General features: G+C 32.4%; 1 protein-coding gene across 3 annotated transcripts in view; it reads right to left on the reverse strand.

Annotated features, from left to right (window-relative positions):
• Positions 1 to 4,270: 4,270 nt before the first annotated feature.
• The window catches only part of LOC124357891 (ADP-ribosylation factor GTPase-activating protein 2-like), a 38,944-nt gene continuing 22,106 nt past the window's right edge, over positions 4,271 to 21,108 (reverse strand). For 2 of the 3 annotated variants that reach the window (XM_046809990.1, XM_046809992.1), the window contains 7 exons: positions 17,602 to 17,763; positions 17,255 to 17,416; positions 15,200 to 15,330; positions 14,009 to 14,158; positions 13,050 to 13,467; positions 10,180 to 10,389; positions 10,031 to 10,069 (listed from right to left, as the gene is read on the reverse strand). In XM_046809990.1, the coding sequence (XP_046665946.1) occupies positions 10,046 to 10,069; positions 10,180 to 10,389; positions 13,050 to 13,467; positions 14,009 to 14,158; positions 15,200 to 15,330; positions 17,255 to 17,416; positions 17,602 to 17,763 (1,257 nt within the window). In that variant the 3' untranslated portion in view covers positions 10,031 to 10,045. Of the gene's footprint in view, positions 4,438 to 10,030; positions 10,070 to 10,179; positions 10,390 to 13,049; positions 13,468 to 14,008; positions 14,159 to 15,199; positions 15,331 to 17,254; positions 17,417 to 17,601; positions 17,764 to 21,108 lie in introns of those variants that run through there. The other variant, XM_046809991.1, reaches the window with a different exon arrangement.

Here is a 21,108-nt window from a genome sequence, read left to right on the forward strand (position 1 = left end):
ACTTTTAGAAACAAAGACAAATAAGAGTATGGACAAAATCACCAGTTATTCTGGAAGATAATCAACTTAAACATCTATTGGAATAACATATGTTAAAATCAAATCTAATACATACAGTTCAACAATCAATAAAACATGCTATTTATTTACATTTGAATAAATATAATTTTAAAAACAAAATCATAATATTCACCTAAATGAAAAAAAAAAAAAACACTGACCAATTACATAATTAAAAATATAAGATATATTGTATGAAATGTACATTACTTTAAGAGTAAAATACAATGTAAAAAAAGTTATATATTCTAGAAACCTGTTCCAAAATAATTAATAAAAACATGAGGAACACAAGGAAAACAATAAAGCATTTTAGTACAACAGCAAGCTAGACTAAGTTCAATCCAAACGATTTTTCTTTTTCTTGCTAACGATCATTTCTAAAATATAGCTTTTAAATCACACATTAAGAATAGAATAAATAAATCTCTTCATTTTATAGTGTGATACATTACATTTAGAGTTATATAACAACTCTTTTCAATTATGTCTAAAAACCTGTAACCATATGATTGCATTTCTGTGTCTTGTACAAATCCTGTTATTAAAATTTAAACTCACTAATTAACTGATTATCAAGTATTATACAACATTTCAGTTTTTATTTTTATTTTTGCTAATATGGCCTAAATAAATTTTTGGAATAAAATTTATGGCACATTATTAAATAATAAGCCATTATTTCCATTTTGCACAATTTAAAAAAATACTTAATAATCAAAAACCTCAATAAAAATTCATGTTTGTAACTTGCAAAGTAGTTTATGCACCTGAATGTTATGTTATCCATAATGCCTAAGTTTGAGTTATCAGAAAAGCCTTGAAGAGAGCTGTAAATTTTTAATTAGGTTCGTTACAAAATATATATATATATATATATAAAACGATAACGCAATAAACATAAGAACGGTAATAAATAATGTGCCTCGAATGTCGTTAATCACGTTTATGACTTGCAATATTAGTAAACGCAACTGTTCATAATAATATTCATAACGCACAATTTTGAAATGAATTATGGGATGAATCTTATTGATTTGTTTCCAGCAAGGTGCATTATGAAATATAGCATAATAGTTATGATATTAATTTATATATGAGTTGTACAGAATGTTCCAAAAATTATCCGCACAACAATTTATTAATATTAAAAAAAACTGTACTAACCTTAATTATGGAGGTTAAGCACAGAAAAAGACAAAAAAAAACTACTCCTGTGGAACAGCCTATTTTCAGCCCTCATGTTAAGAGAAAACCATATATTACGTAATACACAGTTTAAAAACCCATTAAAAGGCTAAAGCGAACTCATAGTAGACACCACCTAACTCCCTTAACAAACTCTTATATTAAAAGGAAATCGAAGACAGTCGTCAAACTATCAATTGTAAACCAAGAGTCTGGAATGTAAAAAGTAAAAAAAACCATCTGTGAGTTAAAGAAAACACTAAGATTATAAATAAGTACAGACAAGGTAACCTAGGAATTTTTAGTTATAATTTTTCTTAAACACAAACAATTTGCATAAAACTTTGTTACATGTCTTTTGTATAATAACCTGCAACTAAAAATGCTAAACCAGCTTTACAAAAACTGATACTAGAACGATTTGAGTAGGTTTGTAGGGTTTTTTATTTCGTCACACCACAACCATTGGTTAACATAATCCCTTTTTCCTACCTTTACCAGAATCTTTCACCCTCCGGACTACCAGGGTCGGTCGGTGAATAAATTAATCTGTGGGATGTAAAATAAACTAATTATTTTTTCAATACATATGGCACCAAATTTTGTCTATATCACCAAGTGAGGTTAATACAGAGGTAAAGAAGTATTTAAGTGTAGTAATTAAGAATTTGTTTAAATTCTTTTTTTTTTTGCAGCCATTGATCTAAAATTAACGGATTGGTAGCTTCTGTATTGCAGTAAAATAATTCTAAAGTCGTATGTGTTGAGGTTACTTAGAGGATAGAACTAAATTATTATTCTGTACACAGTAAAATATCTGCTCTCCATGGATTTGAGATGTTTCGATTTTAAATAGATCATTTTGATTACTGTCAGGTCAAGATACTATTATCTTCATTGTCATGTCTCCATTTTATACATTTATAATCACAATTTGTGAGATAAACTTACAGGAAATAATTTTTATTTATTTGATAGGTAAAATTTAACTCTCAATAAGTTTGAATAAAATTCACGTTTTTCTTTCAAACAAGTAAAGGCTTACTTGTATAACGAGCTAAATCTTGGTTTGAACCTACCACTAACACTAACATAGACTCTATATCTTTGTTAAGTCCAAAAATATGAATTTCTCATTACCATATTGTAATAAACATTCAACAAGATTTATTTTTACATTCAAACTCGCAGTGAAGGACATAAGTTACGCACAGGTTACAAGTTTACTCATAAGCACACAATCCAGTATTTTAGATCAAGGAGTGCGCTAGAAAAATTAAACAAAAAAAACTAATAACATACGAGGGCTGTTTTTTAAGTAAGGGCCGTTCTCCCGTAAACGGTAGTAGTTCGCGTTCCTGCCGTAACGAGCGTGCGCCCCGCCTCCCGGCATTCCTAGCGAACAACTTCATGTCAGTTGCAGCTCTGTAGCTAACCTGTGTGCATTACTGTGGATCTTTAAAATGTTTAAGATTATCGAATCACCCGCCGCGTGTGAGATTCGGTCAGTGATACGATTTTTGACTGCAAGAAACATGTCGGCTGCTGACATTCACCGTCAGCTTTGTGAGGTGTATGGTGCCAAGGCAATGAGTGAAGGTAAAGTGCGGAAATGGGTCCGAGAATTTAAAGATGGCCGCGAAAATGTCCACGATGAAGATAGTTCAGGCCGGCCATCTGTGATCATGGGAGATTTGGTTACTGCAGTTGACGCAAAAATTCATGAGGACTGACGGTTCACAATAACCACTCCCTCTATGGAATTTCCTCAAGTGTCCAGGTCAGTACTGTACAAAATTGTGTCAGAAAACCTAAACTTTAAAAAATTGTGCTCAAGATGGGTACCCAAACTCCTCACTGAGGATCACAAAAAAAAGAGATTAAGCAGTTATTTGACTTTCTTGACCCGCTACAACGAGGAAGGAGACGACATGTTGAGTCGAATTGTCACAGGAGATGAAACATGGGTATCCCATATCACTCCTGAATCAAAGCAACAGTCCATGGAATGGCGGCACACAACATCTCCAGTCAAAGTCAAAGCCAAGCAAACGCTGTCGGGGCGCAAAGTTATGGCAACTGTGTTCTGGGACAGGCGCGGTGTTTTGCTAGTGGACTTTATGCCGCGAGGAATGACGATTAACTCAGAAGCCTACTGCGCAACCCTGCCCAGTCTCCGACGTGCCATTCAGAACAAAAGACGCGGCATGCTGACAAAGGGAATTCTGCTCCTCCACGACAATGCAAGGCCTCACACCGCTGCTCGGACACAGGAAATGATCAACTCTTTTGGCTGGGAAGTTTTGAATCATCCGCCGTACAGCCCCGACCTTGCTCCGAGCGATTTCCACCTTTTTCGGTACTTGAAAAATCATCTTGGCGGGAAGCGCTACAATGACGATGAAGAAGTCAAGACGGCCGTGAACTCCTGGTTGTCAGAGCAGGCGGCAAATTTCTTTGAAGAGGGATTTCAAAACTTAGTTTTAAGATATGATAAGTGCCTTAACAAACAAGGCAACTATGTAGAAAATAAAAAAAAGTATGTAGATTCTGAAAATAAATGTATTTTGAAAAAAATAATTGTTGTTTATTTAAAAAAAAAACTGCCCTTACTTAAAAAACAGCCCTCGTATTACTTTAAAACTTAGAAAAAAAACATAGGAAATTAACCAGTTTTCAAATCAATCGGACATTCTTTCTTAAACAGGTACAAAATCACGATTGAATTTATATATTTTTTACAGTGATATGTGACACATCAAGCATTCACTGTTGACTTCAATAAATTGATTCAATTAGGAATACGGAACAATAAAAAGTTTCAAATTTCTTGAGAAACCACTTCTGCTGTTAATCAAGTAAAATTTAAATGCAAATAAAAACATAATAGGTGAAATTTTTGATCAAATTTTAAGCTAACATTGAAAATAATTTAAAAAATACACAATCAGACATCTAACCCGGCTAATTGATTTTTCAATTATATATTATAGTTTGTACTGGTTGATAATGATAGAAGATGTATTTTTAACAGTTTATTTCTCCTTTTTCACGCAATTTTTCCTCAACAACCACTGTAGGTTAAGTTACGAAAAACATGAAAACTTGGGTGTACACAGGTAGAAGTAAACAAACAACGCAGAAGGGGGTCCAGGTAACATGCTGTCCTTAGTATCCTCCGTACTTCTCCTGCAAAACATCAAGACTATCGTTAATTTTACTTAAATATTTCACTAAACTCTAAGGGTTCACATTATCAAACAATATATTCATGGATTACATAAATACAGACATTTTTATTAAGTGTAATAGGTTTATGGTTGAAGTTACTTTTTTTAATCCAGTCACAGCTGTAAGAGCTATGTTCTATGAAGACAGGAAAAGTTTAAAATAAATAAATTACAGCTATTTAAAGTAAAGTTAAGTCATTTTGGGCAATTTTGTTATAAGGAAACATGACTGAAGATAAGGACATGAATTATTTACATTATGTATGTGAATTATGACTTATGGAAATAACGTGTTTCAATGAAATATGAATTGCATTTTATATTAAAAAGCCACACTCAAACATATTTCACATACAGACTGTAAAATATAGATATCCTTATATTCAGTAGTTTTTCCGGAAGGATAATTTCATTATTGCCCAAACAACTACTTGAAAAATGCCCAGAATTTTTCAAGAAACTACCAAACTTTTTGTTTAATATTTCTTATCTCCAGGGCATATATCTAAACAAGCAGTAAATATAGAAACCCAAAACAAACAAAAAATGCACAATTTTTAATAATCAGTTATAATAGTAAACTGACACAATATTCTGAAAACCACACTTTTATAAAATTACCTACAAATACTTTTTTGTTTGGTTTATAACTTACAAACATAATATGTTTCATTATTTTAATGTACTGTTTTTACAAAAATATCTACAATTGGAAAACAATGTTACTAGGAAACTTACAGTTGGCTAATTTCTCCTATCGAATTAAATCTTGAAAGTTTTTTTAACTTTTACACAAATTAGGAAAAACATGCAAATCATGTTTCAAATATGTATATACATTTTCATAATAGATATTTGCTTTCAAGGATGTACATAAACACGAAAGCATTAATTTACGCCATGATCTCCAAATACAGAAGAGAAAAGTAATAAGAAAATAAATTTATATGCCAGGACTCTAAAATTGTTAACTACAAGTCACTTCCACCAAGAGAATGTGCTAAAATCAACATGCATTTTCTGTTACACAAATTTAATGATAGTCCCCTGTGTTCATGTTACTTTTAATATTTTTGCGTTTAGAACTAGAAACTAAAGAAACAGTTTTTTTTATACAAAATAAGACAACAAACAAATTATCCGACGGCTGTTATTGTCTCTTATGTTTTGTATTTTGATACTTGGAACTAGAAATAAAGAAAATTTGAAAAAGCCAGACCAGCGGCTTCCTCACGCATATTATACTTTAGCCACTAATATTAGAGTATAAATACAGAATCATGCCAATAAATCTATCTATTAAATTTCCTACTACCAATTGAGAACATCAGGCACAATATTTTGAAATTTGTCTCCAAATAGTTTTTATTACTATGTCTTGATATAAATTATTAATCAAAATTATTTATTATCATGTATATATAAATTGAAAGATGGTTAACTTGATGAAATAACTAATTCTTTCATAAATTACATCAATTTGTCTTAAAATTCACTTCACTGAGACCCTTTCCCCAACATGCTTTTAAGTAATACTTGAAAGATAATATATAAAAGTCACAAAATCTGAGTGAAATTAAATAAATTATGAATAATAAATATATTGCAGACAAAAAATAAATGTTATGCAATTAAAATTACAGGAATATTTAGTTCCATATAATATTTCTTACTTCTCCATGAAATAGTACACATGAGTACAAAGACAGAAATCTGTGATGTAAAAACCTAACAATACAGAAGATGGTGAAAGAAGAAATGAACAGTAATAAAATACAAACAAAAACATAGGATGAAGTACTTACTGTAACTTTTATTTAAAGTAAATTTCACTAGTTTGTGAGAGTCTATAAGGCAGTGCATAAGGGAACAAAATATTTATTTCAAGAATAAAGTTACTCATTTATGAAATGCACAACAATTGTATCCACAACAAAACATTGAACACACAAAACACAGTCCAGCTTACCCGTTTTAATGTAAACCTCCAAAATGTCATTTGCGCTGCATTTGTAATAACAAATAATGAGTCAAGACTAATGCCTCTCCCATATAACACATACATTTGAGGCATTCAGTTGTAAAACATGGTAACTAACAAAAAGTCAGTGGTTTTGGTGAAAATTATTGTCATTTACTACTTTTTAAATTGTTGCAGAACATTGAAACATTATTTCTATTTATTGACAACACTATATTTTACTAAAAAATATTGTCTTAATCACTTACATTATTGCTAAACAAAAATACTATAGTAGAAAATAGTAGGTAGACAGTGTAAAAAGAGAAGAATGTAAGAATTCACCTCAATGCGTGTAAAACATTGCGTCTAAACCGTTTTGATAGAAGTTTTCATTTTATTGAATATTTTTTTACTATTTTAATCTAATTCAGAATAAAACTAACCATTAAATAGGTGCTTATAAAATATTATTGTAATAAATGTGAATTTAAGTCAAAATTATGAAATGATATTTGACGTATTCTGTTTAGTACGGTAAAATGAAGATGCTCTTAAGAGCCGGCTTTATTGAGACGATGTTGAGATTTACCCCATAAGAATAGGGTTAAATCTCGTGCTCTTCTACTCCATTTTTTGTAGTTATGGGAAGCTATAGCATTATAGGACCTGTAGCTATAATTTCAGTTGTACCAAAGATGTACTTCTTAAAGATATAATTAATACGCATCTAAGCGCTTTTTAGTTTTTTAAGTGTATACTTTTTGAATACTTAAACGATGAAGTACAACAAAATTTGAGATATTTTTTGAATAACTGATAAAAATATTGAAAAACGATACAAAGCGTTTTAATTACATTTTAAAAATAAAACACCTTCCATAATTTTATGACTCAAAATAAGGTAGTAAAAGTGCATGAGATTTAACATTGTTTTTATAGAGCTACATTCAATGGTAAAGCCAACTCTTAAGTTTACTTTGATATTTCAAAGCAATAAACTTCCTAACTTGATGTTCTTATGGGGCTACAACCAATTGTAAAGCCAACTCTTAAGTTTATTTTGATATGTAAAAGCAATAAACTTTCTAACTTGATGTTCTTATGGGGCTACAATCAATGATAAAAGCAACTCTTAAGTTTATTATGAAATTTCAAAGCATTAAACTTGATATCAAACTTCAAGGTGCGATCAATTCTCACCTTTACCACATTACATTATGTCAATCAAATTTTCAAAATGATATACTTTCATTAGAATGCCTGATGCACATTCAGGACTGATGGAGTTCCCTCTAGGTTAAATACTATTGTTTACACCCAACCACTAGCCATTAAACATAGCTTTGTGCTAAAATTTCATATTTTGTATAAAACCACTTTAAATTACTGGAAAAAAAACCTATATAAGACGTCTTACAGTGTTTATAAAAAAGTGAACCAATTTATCGTAATTATTGTGCAGGAACACCAAACTTAAAATAACATTATAATTATTATAGAAAAACTTTACGATGTATTATTTAACGTATTTTACGTGTTAATGCGTTATTTATACATATGTATTTTTCTTCACGTATTTATTATTGTGTAGATGCCAAAATTTGATTAAAAATTTCAAATAATGCCTATGTTTGTTTTATAATGTCATTCTAACTTTAATTGTATATTTTCCAGATGTATGTGACAAAAGAACGTTATGAATGCCTAAACATGGAAACAAAAATAAAACTGAAAAATTGTGTTAAATATCCCTTGAATGACCAATGATAAGTTCACAATCACACTAAAATTCATCAGTAGCCACAGTAAGAAAAAAAAATCCCTTGATTGCAAATACACTTAGAACCAGAGATTCCAACCAGCTTTTATTGACAGGTAACAATGTCTTATTGAAATCACACTTTCTATATTCTGTTTCTGTAAACAGTTCTCATTTTCCATGCATTTAATAACCACGGTCAATCTGCAACTTAGTTGACCTGACCGCTCATAATCAGCGGTAACACATAGAACCAACACAAAACTAACTAGCATGTGACGAAATAATAGTAATGGGAGAAATCCAATAAAATAACAAAAACCAAAGATTAACAGATAGAAAAATATTACATTTCAATTGAACGATTAATTCTGTATCTAGTTCTACAATTGGCAACAAAGTGAGATTTATCATTTACATGTGTTGAAGTAAAATAATTTCATTTCATTAACAAGCATTCAACACAACAAACTGTTTCTAAAGTATTAGTCCAGGAGCTGAGTGCTAATTTGCACTGTATACCCACACATCTTGGTTTTTTTTTATGGTGAAATTTCCCTTGCGAAAAAATAGACTGTCAGCTGCACTAGTGTAGTGGAGGTCGAAGTGGGAGGAGGGGCATCAAAAAGGTGAAATATATGAAACGATAATTTTTTCTCAGAACATTCTTTTATTAACTTGACACATTTTCAACCAACCATCAGATATGTAGATCAATAGCGTCGTCTAACCAAAAACACATCCTTAACTAGTTGGGTGCCAAGGCATTTTGGAAACTTTCACTCTATGGTGCCAAACTTCATTGCTCAAGATTTGGATACTATTTATGTTTCATACATAAAAGGGATAGTTATGATTACTATTCGAAAAGTTTATTTACATACGTATGAATACATTGTGTTAATCTATCTGGTCGACATGTCATTTTATGAGGTAAAAACGTGATCGTGAAATACCTTGGCGGGCCGATCAGCCGACCATAATTATTTTATGTACTTAGAAGTTATTTGGGTGTGTATCGTTGGCAATCCTGTACCCTTTTTCTGTTTGTAGGCTTAATAACATAATATTTTATTGTAATAAAAATGCATTCATCAAAATTTAATGAACACTCATTATATGTTGCTTATTATTTTTATTCCAATCAAATAGTTGAAAATTACACTATCGGAACGACAGAAAACCATTATTTAGGTTCTTTTTAATTTTTTTCTAGAAGGTCTTCGGTTTAGTTGAAAAACTTCAAGACTTTACCACTAGGTTTAGTTAGTTGCCTGAAACATACGTTTTGCCGTACCCTTACAACTGCGTAGTTGTCGTCCTGATCGGCCGACACGTAACTAAATACATTCTGGCTGTCTAACCGAACAGCGCGACAGGGCACTCAACCTGATAAAGTGGCAAATTTCAACCTCTATCTAGTAAGTTGTCTTCTGACGATTATATAAATATTATTAGTGTCTGACGGTCGATTTTTTTAGTGTATCAATTTAGAAAAATGTTAATCTGAGAAAAAATTATTGTTTCATATTTTTAACCCTTTCGATACCCTCCAATTTTGACCACCACCAAAACTAGCATGGCTAACGATCGATTTACTTCTAAAGAAAATTCCATATCGATTTCAAGAAAAACCGAGATATGTGGGTATCCAGTGCAAATTGGCTGTCCACTCCCAGACCACATTGCCATGCAGTCATCAGAGAAGCCACAAACAACGCTTACTCTACACTGTCTCATAAGTGATGTTTTCAAAAATCGTTTCAACCTTATAAGACCAAACATATAGCTTGCTTTACGTAGCTGGAATTCACTTACCCACGTATTTATTTCATTTACGATAAATTAAAACAGATCCAAGTCTTCTTTCTAAAAATCAAAATAACCAAGTACAGTTTCTATTTCGCTGTATCATCACCTACTGTACTCTTTAATTATAGTAAGCTCAATGTAAAACTCGTAGTTAGTCAGCAATGTACCTGTATCGACGACATGACACCGTTGGCGAGCGAGCTCAGTTTTCCCGCCACTTTGGTCACACCCTGTCTCACACTCTCCTTGACATCGTCCAGGTCAGGGGTCTGCATGTTGTAGCCCGACCCCGGGGTCACCTCTGTGCGGTTGAAGTAGTCCGCCGATGAGATACTGGACGATCCCTCGAACCGTGACAGGTTGGTCTTTCTCTCCCACTGCAACACAGGTGACAGTCACATACTACTTCAATTAACCCTTTGAATGCCAACGTCCGATTTTACTGGATGTCAAAAGTTGGCCGAAAAGTGCCAATGTCCGATTTTACCGGACATTCGGGAAAAAAATCACTAAAAATCGAAAACTTTATATTTTTAAACTAATATTATATTAAATTGTTTGCGAAGAATTGTTCTTTTCAAAATAAATTGTTTTAGAACACTTCCGATCAATTGACTTCAACGAAAATCAATCTAGAACTCACATATAAACATTTTTGGTTGACATGGCTACCGGAAACAATGTGACATTAGTTTCTTAAAAGTTGTATAACTCACTCATTATTGAAGATAATGAAATACATTTTTCAACATTTATAGACAATTGAATACCCTTTCCAGTGATATGGACAAAGAAAAGGATATGACTTTTGGTAATGATAATTAGGTTGAAAAATTAGATTTAAATCAATTCTGGAATTTTTTTTAGGTAAATCAATTTTTTATATTCCTACATTTAATTTTATGGCTACTTTGTTATTTTATGTTAATTAGGCAGAGTTTTCAAAGAAAATTTACAAAAACTGTATGTTGATAGCTTATTAAATAAATAATCAAACTGTAAATTTTCACTGAAACCTTGCAAAATGCCTTCAAAAGGGCTGGAACTCTTAGGTGTACCCACTAGAAAAAATTCTGGCACTTTTCAGTACACCCACTCAATAAATACTTGGCACTCAAAGGGTTAAACTTAGGCCTACTACTACTACAATGTCACTTTTATACTGACCAACACCAATATTGGCCATGCTTCATATAGAGTAATAACTTTCATATTACAACTTGAATTGATGTTTATTGAGCATTAGGCTAAAAAAATACGCTAAGCACCATATAAACATGAATCTGTTCATATTGTATATAATATTACACGTTTCAAATTTACATAACAATAATCTTTGTAGTAGTGGCATAATGTTTTAAAGTACTTGGTAATCTTTTTAAAGCTATAGCCAACGCTCCAAACATTACATATTATACATTATTTTTCTTTTCAACAGAACAGAGAAACAGGTGTTGATTTAATATTTTTTACTTGAAACATAAATTTTATTGTTTTAGAAACTATGTGAAGTTTTTTTTATAATTCACTCCCGACTTAAAATTACATTTTATACCCAACTTCGAGTATTATATATAATGCAAAATATACATTGACTCAAAAATTGGTGCTGTGTTCAGAAATGTATAGTTTAAATATATGACAAACATTATATATATACTTTTTTTTTGGAAATTCATGTGTCTTCAATGACAAAAATAAACAAACAATGCAAACCTCCATCTGGAACTATGTCACAAAACTGATGTAATATAGCCTGGACTTTCTAGTGGAAAACTGTGTTACTAACAACTAAATAGACTTCAAATTAGGTAATATGCAATTACATTGTAAAATTACCAACTGTGTTATACACTAACATAAATAAATGTATTATTATTATATTTAAGCTTATCTTGAAAATCATTTAAGCATCTAGAAAAATAATGAATGCTTGAATCTTACATTCACCTTTATTATTGAAATTCATTGATTTTTAACACTTACAGTGCTAATCCCGTAATTTTACGGAACAGTGAACTTCCGAAGAATGCTAATCCCTTAGTTTACGTGGTTGTCATTTCAATTGGTATTATATTACATTGTCCGTATTTAAACGGGTTTTGCCTACTCTACAATGTTATTTGGGTTTTTAGTAACACAATTAACCGCTAGAAAGCGTCAGATGTATTGAACGAGCTTAATGACTTCTCGCAGCTTGAACGACGGTTGCGATCAGTGATGTATTAGATGAAGATAGTTTTATTGGTGTTGATAGTATTTTTGACGATTCTGACATCGATCCTGATTTCATGGAAGAAGATGAGACACATATTTCAGGTAATAATAAGTCTATATAATCATCAGTCTAAAAGTTTGGTTATGTTATTGTTTTCGTGAATCAAACTATAATTTGTATTAAAATAAATTAACTTTATTCAACTAATATTCTGTTCATATGAATAAAATGAAAATATACTCATATTTTACACAGTATATTATTATGTTACAGATGCTGAAAACAGTACTGACGGCGAAAGTGATGCCGACGCATCAACATGTCGGCATAGTTTTTTTGTCAAAAAACTACAAAACATAAAAACATGATTTGTATTATTCAAAGGACAGTTTATATTTGTAATTGGGTAATTGTAAATAATTGTATATATGCTTAGTTTAGTTTTTTAGATAAAAAAACTGTCTCAAAAAATAATTTTTTTTTCAAAAGTATATGTTTTTCAAAATAGGTTTTTATGTGTAGTTTTTGAAAAAAACACTAACAATTTTCACGTTAAAATAAAGACGAAAGTAAGCTGAATTAAAGCATGTAAATATTTTTCTTATACCTTAAATACTTTTTTTTAATAAATTTGTGAAAACCACCAAAAACACCCAGCATTCTACAGAGTTGCATGTTATTTAGGGCCAGCACTCAAAGTGTTAAAAAGAGATGATAAGATTATTGGCATTTAAAATTAACTATACAGAATAAAACAAAAACATTAATAAAACAGCTGTAAAGTACAAAAAAACAGTTAACTGAAATGCAAAAACTCACAGATGTATCACTCGAGTCACCAAAGTATTGGTCTGAAGAGATGGCTTTGGCAGATCCGAATTTCTTCTGGGCCTCGTTGCCGGCAGAGGTGGGAGAGGGAGTTATCTTCTCGCTCGGTCGTGTCGATGGCTGTCTCCTCTCCGGCTCCTCCCACTCCTTGGCTTTGCTACCGCTTGCCTTCCTCTCGTCACCCCAGTCCGAGTCGTTCACTGAATCTCGCCACCCTCCTGCCCGCTTGGGCTCCCCCCACCCGCCACCACCACTCGACTCCGCCCATCCCGACGACCCTGAACTGCTCTTGTTGGAAGCGTTCCTATTGGTCGTCTCACCAGAACCACTTAGACTGTCTGATTTACTGCTCTCGAAAAACACTGATTCAAAGTTCGATGATTCTGTCGGTGTTCTATTTCCTTTGTACCTGAAATAAATGTTTTATGTAAATTTACTGATAAATACTCTCAAAATGCAATATTTAACTTTTTACTTTGAATCTCTTTTAGAATAAATTTGGATCTTCAAATCTTATCTCTTGCTAGAAAGAAAAAATAAATTAGAAGACTTAAATCTCAACACTTTTTCTTACGTAAAAATATGACAAATTTTTATTATCTGGTTACTCAACTCATTCTCTGTTTCTGAACGTATGTTATGAGCTTTTACTTTTTCCATCTGTTCTGAGAAAATCATTGGAAATGGAGAAGTTTATATATCTTTTATTTGTTTATATGAATCTAGCACGTTTCCTGTGTGTAATTTATGTATGACATCTGATTATAAATTTTTAACTTACCTAGGGCTCTTTTCCAGAGGCTACCAGAGTAATAGAAATCCACACACAATTACAATTAACAGTCAAAATGATGACACTTAATACAAACGCTATTTAATTTTACTGATACTAGATTAAAACAAAAATCAAAATCAAAATCCTGAAAAGTGAGAACAACAATGTTACTTACATGGAGGAGGAGCTGGAAGTGAAGAAGTCGATGAAATCATCACCACCACCATCGTCATCCCTGGCGTACCTGGAGCTGGAACTGGAGGTCTTCAATGGAGTCTCCTGCTCTATCGGCTTCATATCACTGAAGGCTGAGTGCGACACTCCTCTGTAACCACCAATCGTACAGTGGACAAACGATAAGAGTGAAATGCTAGTCATATAATAAAACAGTGGGCGAACGATAAGAGTGAAACGCTAATCATATAATAAAACAGTGGACAAACAATAAGAGTAAAATGCTAGTCATATAATCATACAATGGACGAATGATAAGAGTGATACCCTAGTCATATAATAAAACAGTGGATAAACGAGAAGAGTGAAACACTAGTCATATAATAAAACCGTGGCTAAACTATAAGAGTGAAACGCTAATCATATAATAAAACAGTGGGCGAACAATAAGAGTGAAATGCTAGTCATATAATCATACAATGGACGAATGATAAGAGTGATACCCTAGTCATATAATAAAACAGTGGATAAACGAGAAGAGTGAAACACTAGTCATATAATAAAACCGTGGCTAAACGATAAGAGTGAAACGCTAATCATATAATCATACAATGGACGAATGATAAGAGTGATACCCTAGTCATATAATAAAACAGTGGCTAAACTATAAGAGTGAAACGCTAATCATATAATAAAACAGTAGACGAACGATAAGAGTGAAATGCTAGTCATATAATACAACAGTGGACAAACAATAAGAGTGAAACGCCAGAAGAATGAATGAATGAGTTGTGTTGAATAGGTTGAATTGATCATAGATCATACAAATAAGATTTTGTCATGAAAGAAATTACAGTAACCGAATGGCTTGCATAAGCTTTACGCATACTGTATTACTAACACTTGCCTCATTTGATAATCTTGTGAGATAAAATTCACTATTCTGTTATGTTTGAAAATCCTTTATTGTTTACTTATGCAGGTTGATCTATTCGTCACGAAAGCCTGAAGATAACGTTCTAACTTCAAAACACATGAAGCCTTGCTACAGAATTTGGAACTTGTGACAGAGGTTATTAATTAAATTACTGTCAGCATTTTCGGACCTAAAAGAATGTTAATGAAATATTACCTCATTGTGTTGAAACAGGTAATTTCTAATCTTTCAACTAATATAAAATACAATACTCACGATCTTGATGCGAATCCCATGCCCAGCCGCTCCACCTGCTTGGCCTTTTTAGGGTCAACTGACTTGAGTTTCTCCTCCTCCTTCTTCTGTTGCAGGCTAATATCTTGGTAAGCCAATCTGATTGATGTGAGCTGAAAAAAGAAAAGCTTTTTCTGATACAAGAAAAACCAGGGCACATAATACGAGGGTTATCCAGAGAGTAGATTACGTTTTGATATAAACAAAAGAAAAAGAAGAAAACACATTTAGGGGGGAGTGTGCGTGCCACCACTCCATAGACTATAATTTGGTTTCGCAATTCACGTTTTGTTTATCCAAGTCTTGTCTCCTCTAATGATTTGATCGAGCAGCGAGTCACCATCTTTTTTGTAAGAGTCCAGAAATGTCAATGAAGCAGCAATACGCTGATTTTTATGGATTTCTAAAGATTTTCGGTACCCATCTTGCATAATATTTTTGGTAACCTATCTTCTGCATAACAATCTCGTGTGACAAACTCCTTGATATTTGAGGAAAACTAAGTATTGTTATTGTGAATTGGCGGCCTTCTAATCACCTTATCGGCTTTAGAGACGATTTCATAGGTTACGATGCTTGGCCGTCCACTTTGTTCACCATCATGCACATGAAGTTCGGCCATTTTTAAACCTAATGCACCACTGACACATTGTAATCACATAATCCCCATTTTAGTAATCACATTGTTCCCATAAATTTCACAGAGCTGACGATAAATTTTAATTGGTTTATTGTGCTTAGCCAACAGAAACTATTACCGACCGTATCTCACAAAGTGCGGGATTTTCAATTACATCGCACATTTTAAACTACTATTGTAAATATATTAATTCAAACAAACTCTCCAATAACATAAAGTTTTTTATTTTTGTGAATGATTCAGTTGTGTGAGTCCGAAGATGTACTCATTGAGTACAAAAGTCATCACAAAAATAAAAAACTTTATGTTATTGGAGAGTTTGTTTGAATTAATATATCATTTCCAATAAGGCAAGAGCTTCAAGAATGTACTATTGTAAAACAACAAGGAGTGACAGTAACCTCTCACTAGCATGGCTGGATAGCCACTGAACGGAGAAACGCCCTGACATCAAAATGGCTATGATAGTTCTGCCCCTAGCGGGAACAGAGCAAAACGTAATCTACTTTCTGAATAGCCCTCTTACATGAGAAGAGCAAACAAAGACCAACAAAGATATATCATATAGTGAAACCATGCCATCAGATAGAACTGGTGTGGCCTGCTATGGTAGCACAGTCATGACTGTGGTACTGTTTCTCCATAAACGTTTTATATTATTTCATCAGTTCTTGTAAAGTTTTCGAAACCAAAGCACTTGTGGTGTTCATTTTAAGGACTGATATTTATGTTTTTTAGCCACGCTTTTACGCACTTTACTCATGGAGCAGACAGAACTAATTGTCTGCACTGATCAGCTGAGCGGGCTGCGCTTGCGTGCAGCGATATTTGTCCATTGCACAACCAAGGCCCATTTCACGTCTAAGTAATCTACCTATACATAAGATTTGAGATTGTTTTTATAGAAAAAACTCAAAAATTGTTTCAATACAGTCGGCTTTTAACATATTCGAGAAGGAGTGCGTATATTTTTTGTTCTTGTTGTCTCTATTTATTACTACTGCTTAAGTATCAATTTATTATTGTTATCTATTGATTATATATTCTATTACATGTTATCTATTTAATATTTTTATTAGTATTATCCATCATATAGTTAGTAGTTAAATCTGTATGATTTATTTATCTTAGTTGTTGTTCTTGTCATATCATGTTTCTTGTTATACTATAACTTACACTCGATTTTTTTAAAATATATCAATTTTTTTTAAATTTTTATTTATTATATAAATTTGTTGTTTGTTTGGCCATATACTACCATTTTTCGTATTGTTTTATATATATATATATATGCATGCAAAATTTGTTACCAATTATATTGTTCCTATCATGTATGCAATTGTTTGTAAAAAGCGTTTTCCGTCAAATAAATAAAGAGAAAGATAAAAAATACAAACCTGAGCTTCTTGCTCCTCGGGTGATTTTTCAGGCACAACAGGTGTTTTCTCTTTTATTCTGGACTCTTTGAGCTTGTCAGCTAGCTCCGCCTCTCGTTCTATCTCTGCGAAGTCTGCTTTCACCCTCTGGGCTCCCAGACCTCCGACCTTCTTGCTTCCCAGCTGTAAAAAATTACACATTGCAACAGTTAATTTATTGAAATTTAATTGTGATTTCAGTTGAATTTTCTTAAAAATTAATTTAATTTCTTATAACCGTTCAGCAAAATTTATGATTTCATTTAAACAATTAAAAAAATTAAATACTCCACCAACAGTGAAGTTTCATTTAAAACGAATGGACTAACCCCAGTCTTTTTGGCGGGGGGTTTGCGGCCCCCGATGGTGGGTTTCCTCTCAGCAGAGGGCTCTGTCAGGGGCCTGAGGGCTGCCTCCACGTTGGGGCCCACAGTAGGGCCGGGAGTCTTACTTAGGTTGACGTTGCCGTTGGGTGTCCAGCTGTCCACTCCCTGGAAAGAACAAGAGCTTACAGATCATAAGGGATATTAGTGGGAAGATCAGTATCGTAGAAGAAATGCAAAAATTAATGCAATGGAAACTAATAAAATGACCTGTTTAAAAACTTGATGTTTGTAAACAACTAATTGGAGTATTTCATAATTTAGTATCAAATTGAGCCTAAAAATGTGTACCTATTGTAACTTAATAAATTATCACCTTAAGACCGTCATAACAAAGTATGTACTTATGAATGATTGTAACGGTTATAACCTTGTTACTAGCTGATATTGATAATTTCTAAGTGTTGTTAATTAAAAGAGGCCAATAAATAATGGCAACCAAGGAATCAATCATGGGGAATTCCGATCACCATTTAAAGGTAGATGTCTCGGACACCTTTACAAGGCTTCTGTAGTCAAAGGGGTTTAAATGAAGTGAAACCTTACAGTGTACAAATATAAATCCTAACTCTATCAGTATTTCCTTTGTTTATGATATTTTACACTGATAAAAATACATACGAGAATGCTGTAAGCTAAATAGTCTGTAAGTGGCAAAATAATAATAATAATAATAATAATACTTTATTGTCATGGACATATATACATGTATTGACAATGTCAGAATTGTTGAACGTTACATTGTTCTTAGTCTTACTAGAGCAGTAAAAAAACAAAACTTAGCGGTATAAAATAGTAACAATGCATGTATTGCGTGTAATGTAATAAATGTAACAATTTTAAAAACAACATAAAATTGATAATAATAAACTAATTAATAAATAAGTATATAAATAGATAACATCACAAAAATTCAACAAGTTAACAAAAAAATAAAGACTATTAGTAAGAACAGTTAACAAGAACAAAAATAAACTATTTAAAGAGTCAACAAAGCAAAAAGGTATTGATCAACGGACAATATATTACAGAGTTATGCCAGGGTGTTCTAGGAATTCCTCAATGTTATAAAAAGGATTTGCTAACAGCCAGTCATTGAGTTTTTTAAGAAAAACCTTACAACTATACAATTTAACAAAATAACTTAACTTATTATAGACTTTTTTGCACATGACAGAATGGCTATTTAACATTTTACTTAATCGGCATTGTTGAAAACTAATATTATCTTTATTACGTGTATTGTATGGATGTAGGTCTTCATTAAGTATCATTTCTGGTAATTTTTTTAAGGAGTAAGCAGCAAGTTCAAAAATGTAAAGATTGACGACAGTGTTAATTTTTAAACTAATGAATATAGGCTTGCAATGATCTAATGGGGCTGAGCCATTAATTATTCTAATAACCCTCTTCTGCAATTTCAAAATCTCAACAATCCTTGGAGAGTTACCCCATACAAGCAAACAGTATTTCATTATTGACTGAAAGAAAGCGAAATATGCCATCCTAGTATAATCTGTCGTTACACAATGTTTCAGACGTCTCAATAGAAATATAACTCTAGACAGTCTAGTTTTAATGTGGTCTATATGTGTTCCCCAGGTCAGCTGGTGATCAATAAAAATACCAAGAAACTTAACATTATTAACGGTGTCCAACTCTACAAGTTCCTGATTGTATGGCCTTAAGCTAAATATTACATTTTCAGTTTTACTTTTATTTAAGAGATAACCATTGGCTCGAAACCACACACCTGCCTCTTCTAAAGAGCTCCTCACCAAATCATTCAGCTCTACAATATCATTTGAAACATTCAAGAAAGTTGTGTCATCAGCATAAAGGAAAGTTCTACTAATAACATTTACAGGCAAATCATTAATACTTATTAAAAATAACAAAGGCCCCAAAACCGAGCCCTGCGGCACTCCATATTTTAGGACAACTTCTTGAGACCATTCTCCATCAATAAAAAAACCACCTGCCTTCTATTTTCTAGATAGGACTTGAAAAGCCTCAATGAGCTACCCCGAAAACCATAAAAATTAAGTTTTTCTAATAGGTCCGAGTGATCAACACAGTCGAAAGCTTTGCTCAGGTCACAAAACGTTACCTGAGCAAAGGCCCTGCTCTCAAAGGCCTGCAAAATTTCAAAAACCAAACTATCTATGGCATCAAGCGTGGCTTTACCCCTCCTAAAACCAAACTGAAATTTGGTCAAAATGTTTTTCTCTTCCAAAAAAGTAACAACTTGTTCATAAATTATAATTTCAATCAATTTGGATACAACAGGTACAATTGAGACTGGGCGATAACTTTCAGGTTTATCTCTCGGACCTTTCTTGTAGATAGGACAAACTCTGGAGATTTTAAGCTCTTCAGGAAAATTTCCTTCTTTAAGTAAACAGTTGACACATTTAGTAATAGGTTCGACAATAAGAGGTAGTATTTGCTTCAAAAGAGTATTAGACATGTAATAATAATCATTGCTGTAAAGAATCACTCAAATGTTTTGCGGCCTTAAGAACATCATCTGTTGACACGAATTTCCACTCAAATAAGCTAATCTTACTTAAACTAACTGGGCAAACATTTTTAAGGAGAGCTTTAGTAGTAACAGCAGGTTTTTCGATGGCTTTTTTTGCTTCAACAACTGCTTCTATACAATAATTGTTAAACATATTTGGTGAGATCAAGGGCTCTTGGCCTTTTGCCATGTTACAGTTTTTCTTTATTAAGGACCAAGCTGCCTTACACTTGTTCTTGCTAGAATCTATTAGCTGACTGTTATAAGCTACTTTGGCAGCAGAAATGTTATTGGTGTACTCTCTCTTTAGCACTTTCAGCTGATTTTTAACTGTATTACTACCAGTATTCTTGTACAAAAAATCAAGAGACAACAACCTATCCTTTAAAGTTGCCAAGTCAGATGTATACCAACTATTTCTCCCTTTAACACCATTTACTTCAAATTTAGGTCGTTTTAAAATAAAAAAATAATTCAAAATATTAATCAAAATAGTAAAAAAACATGTGAACATTGCTGCTCCATTACAAAAACACTGTGCAGAAAACAGGGACCAGTTAACAAGATTAAGTCTATCAGTTAAACAAGACATACTTTTTCTAGGCAGGACAAATTTGTAAGAGGAATTAGCCTTAAGTATACTATGTTGTTTAGATGAAGCTCCCTTTGCCATCGATCTATTTATGACCTTCAAATTAATAAGCATGCCATCATGGTCAGTAAACAGAAAATTTTTGACAACATTACAATTTACATAGTCTAAACTACAATTTACAAAAACATTATCAAGACAGTTGTTACCTCTAGTAGGTGCAGAGTTCAAACAGTAGCAGTTAAATTGTCGAAGTAGATTAAGAAACTCAACTGCTGTGGTCTTTGTAGTAGTTACATCGAAATCAGCATTGAAGTCGCCACCTGCTATGACTGTG

The sequence above is a fragment of the Homalodisca vitripennis genome, chromosome 3 (genome assembly GCF_021130785.1).
Source record: "Homalodisca vitripennis isolate AUS2020 chromosome 3, UT_GWSS_2.1, whole genome shotgun sequence".
In the NCBI taxonomy this organism is placed as follows: Eukaryota; Metazoa; Arthropoda; class Insecta; order Hemiptera; family Cicadellidae; genus Homalodisca; species Homalodisca vitripennis.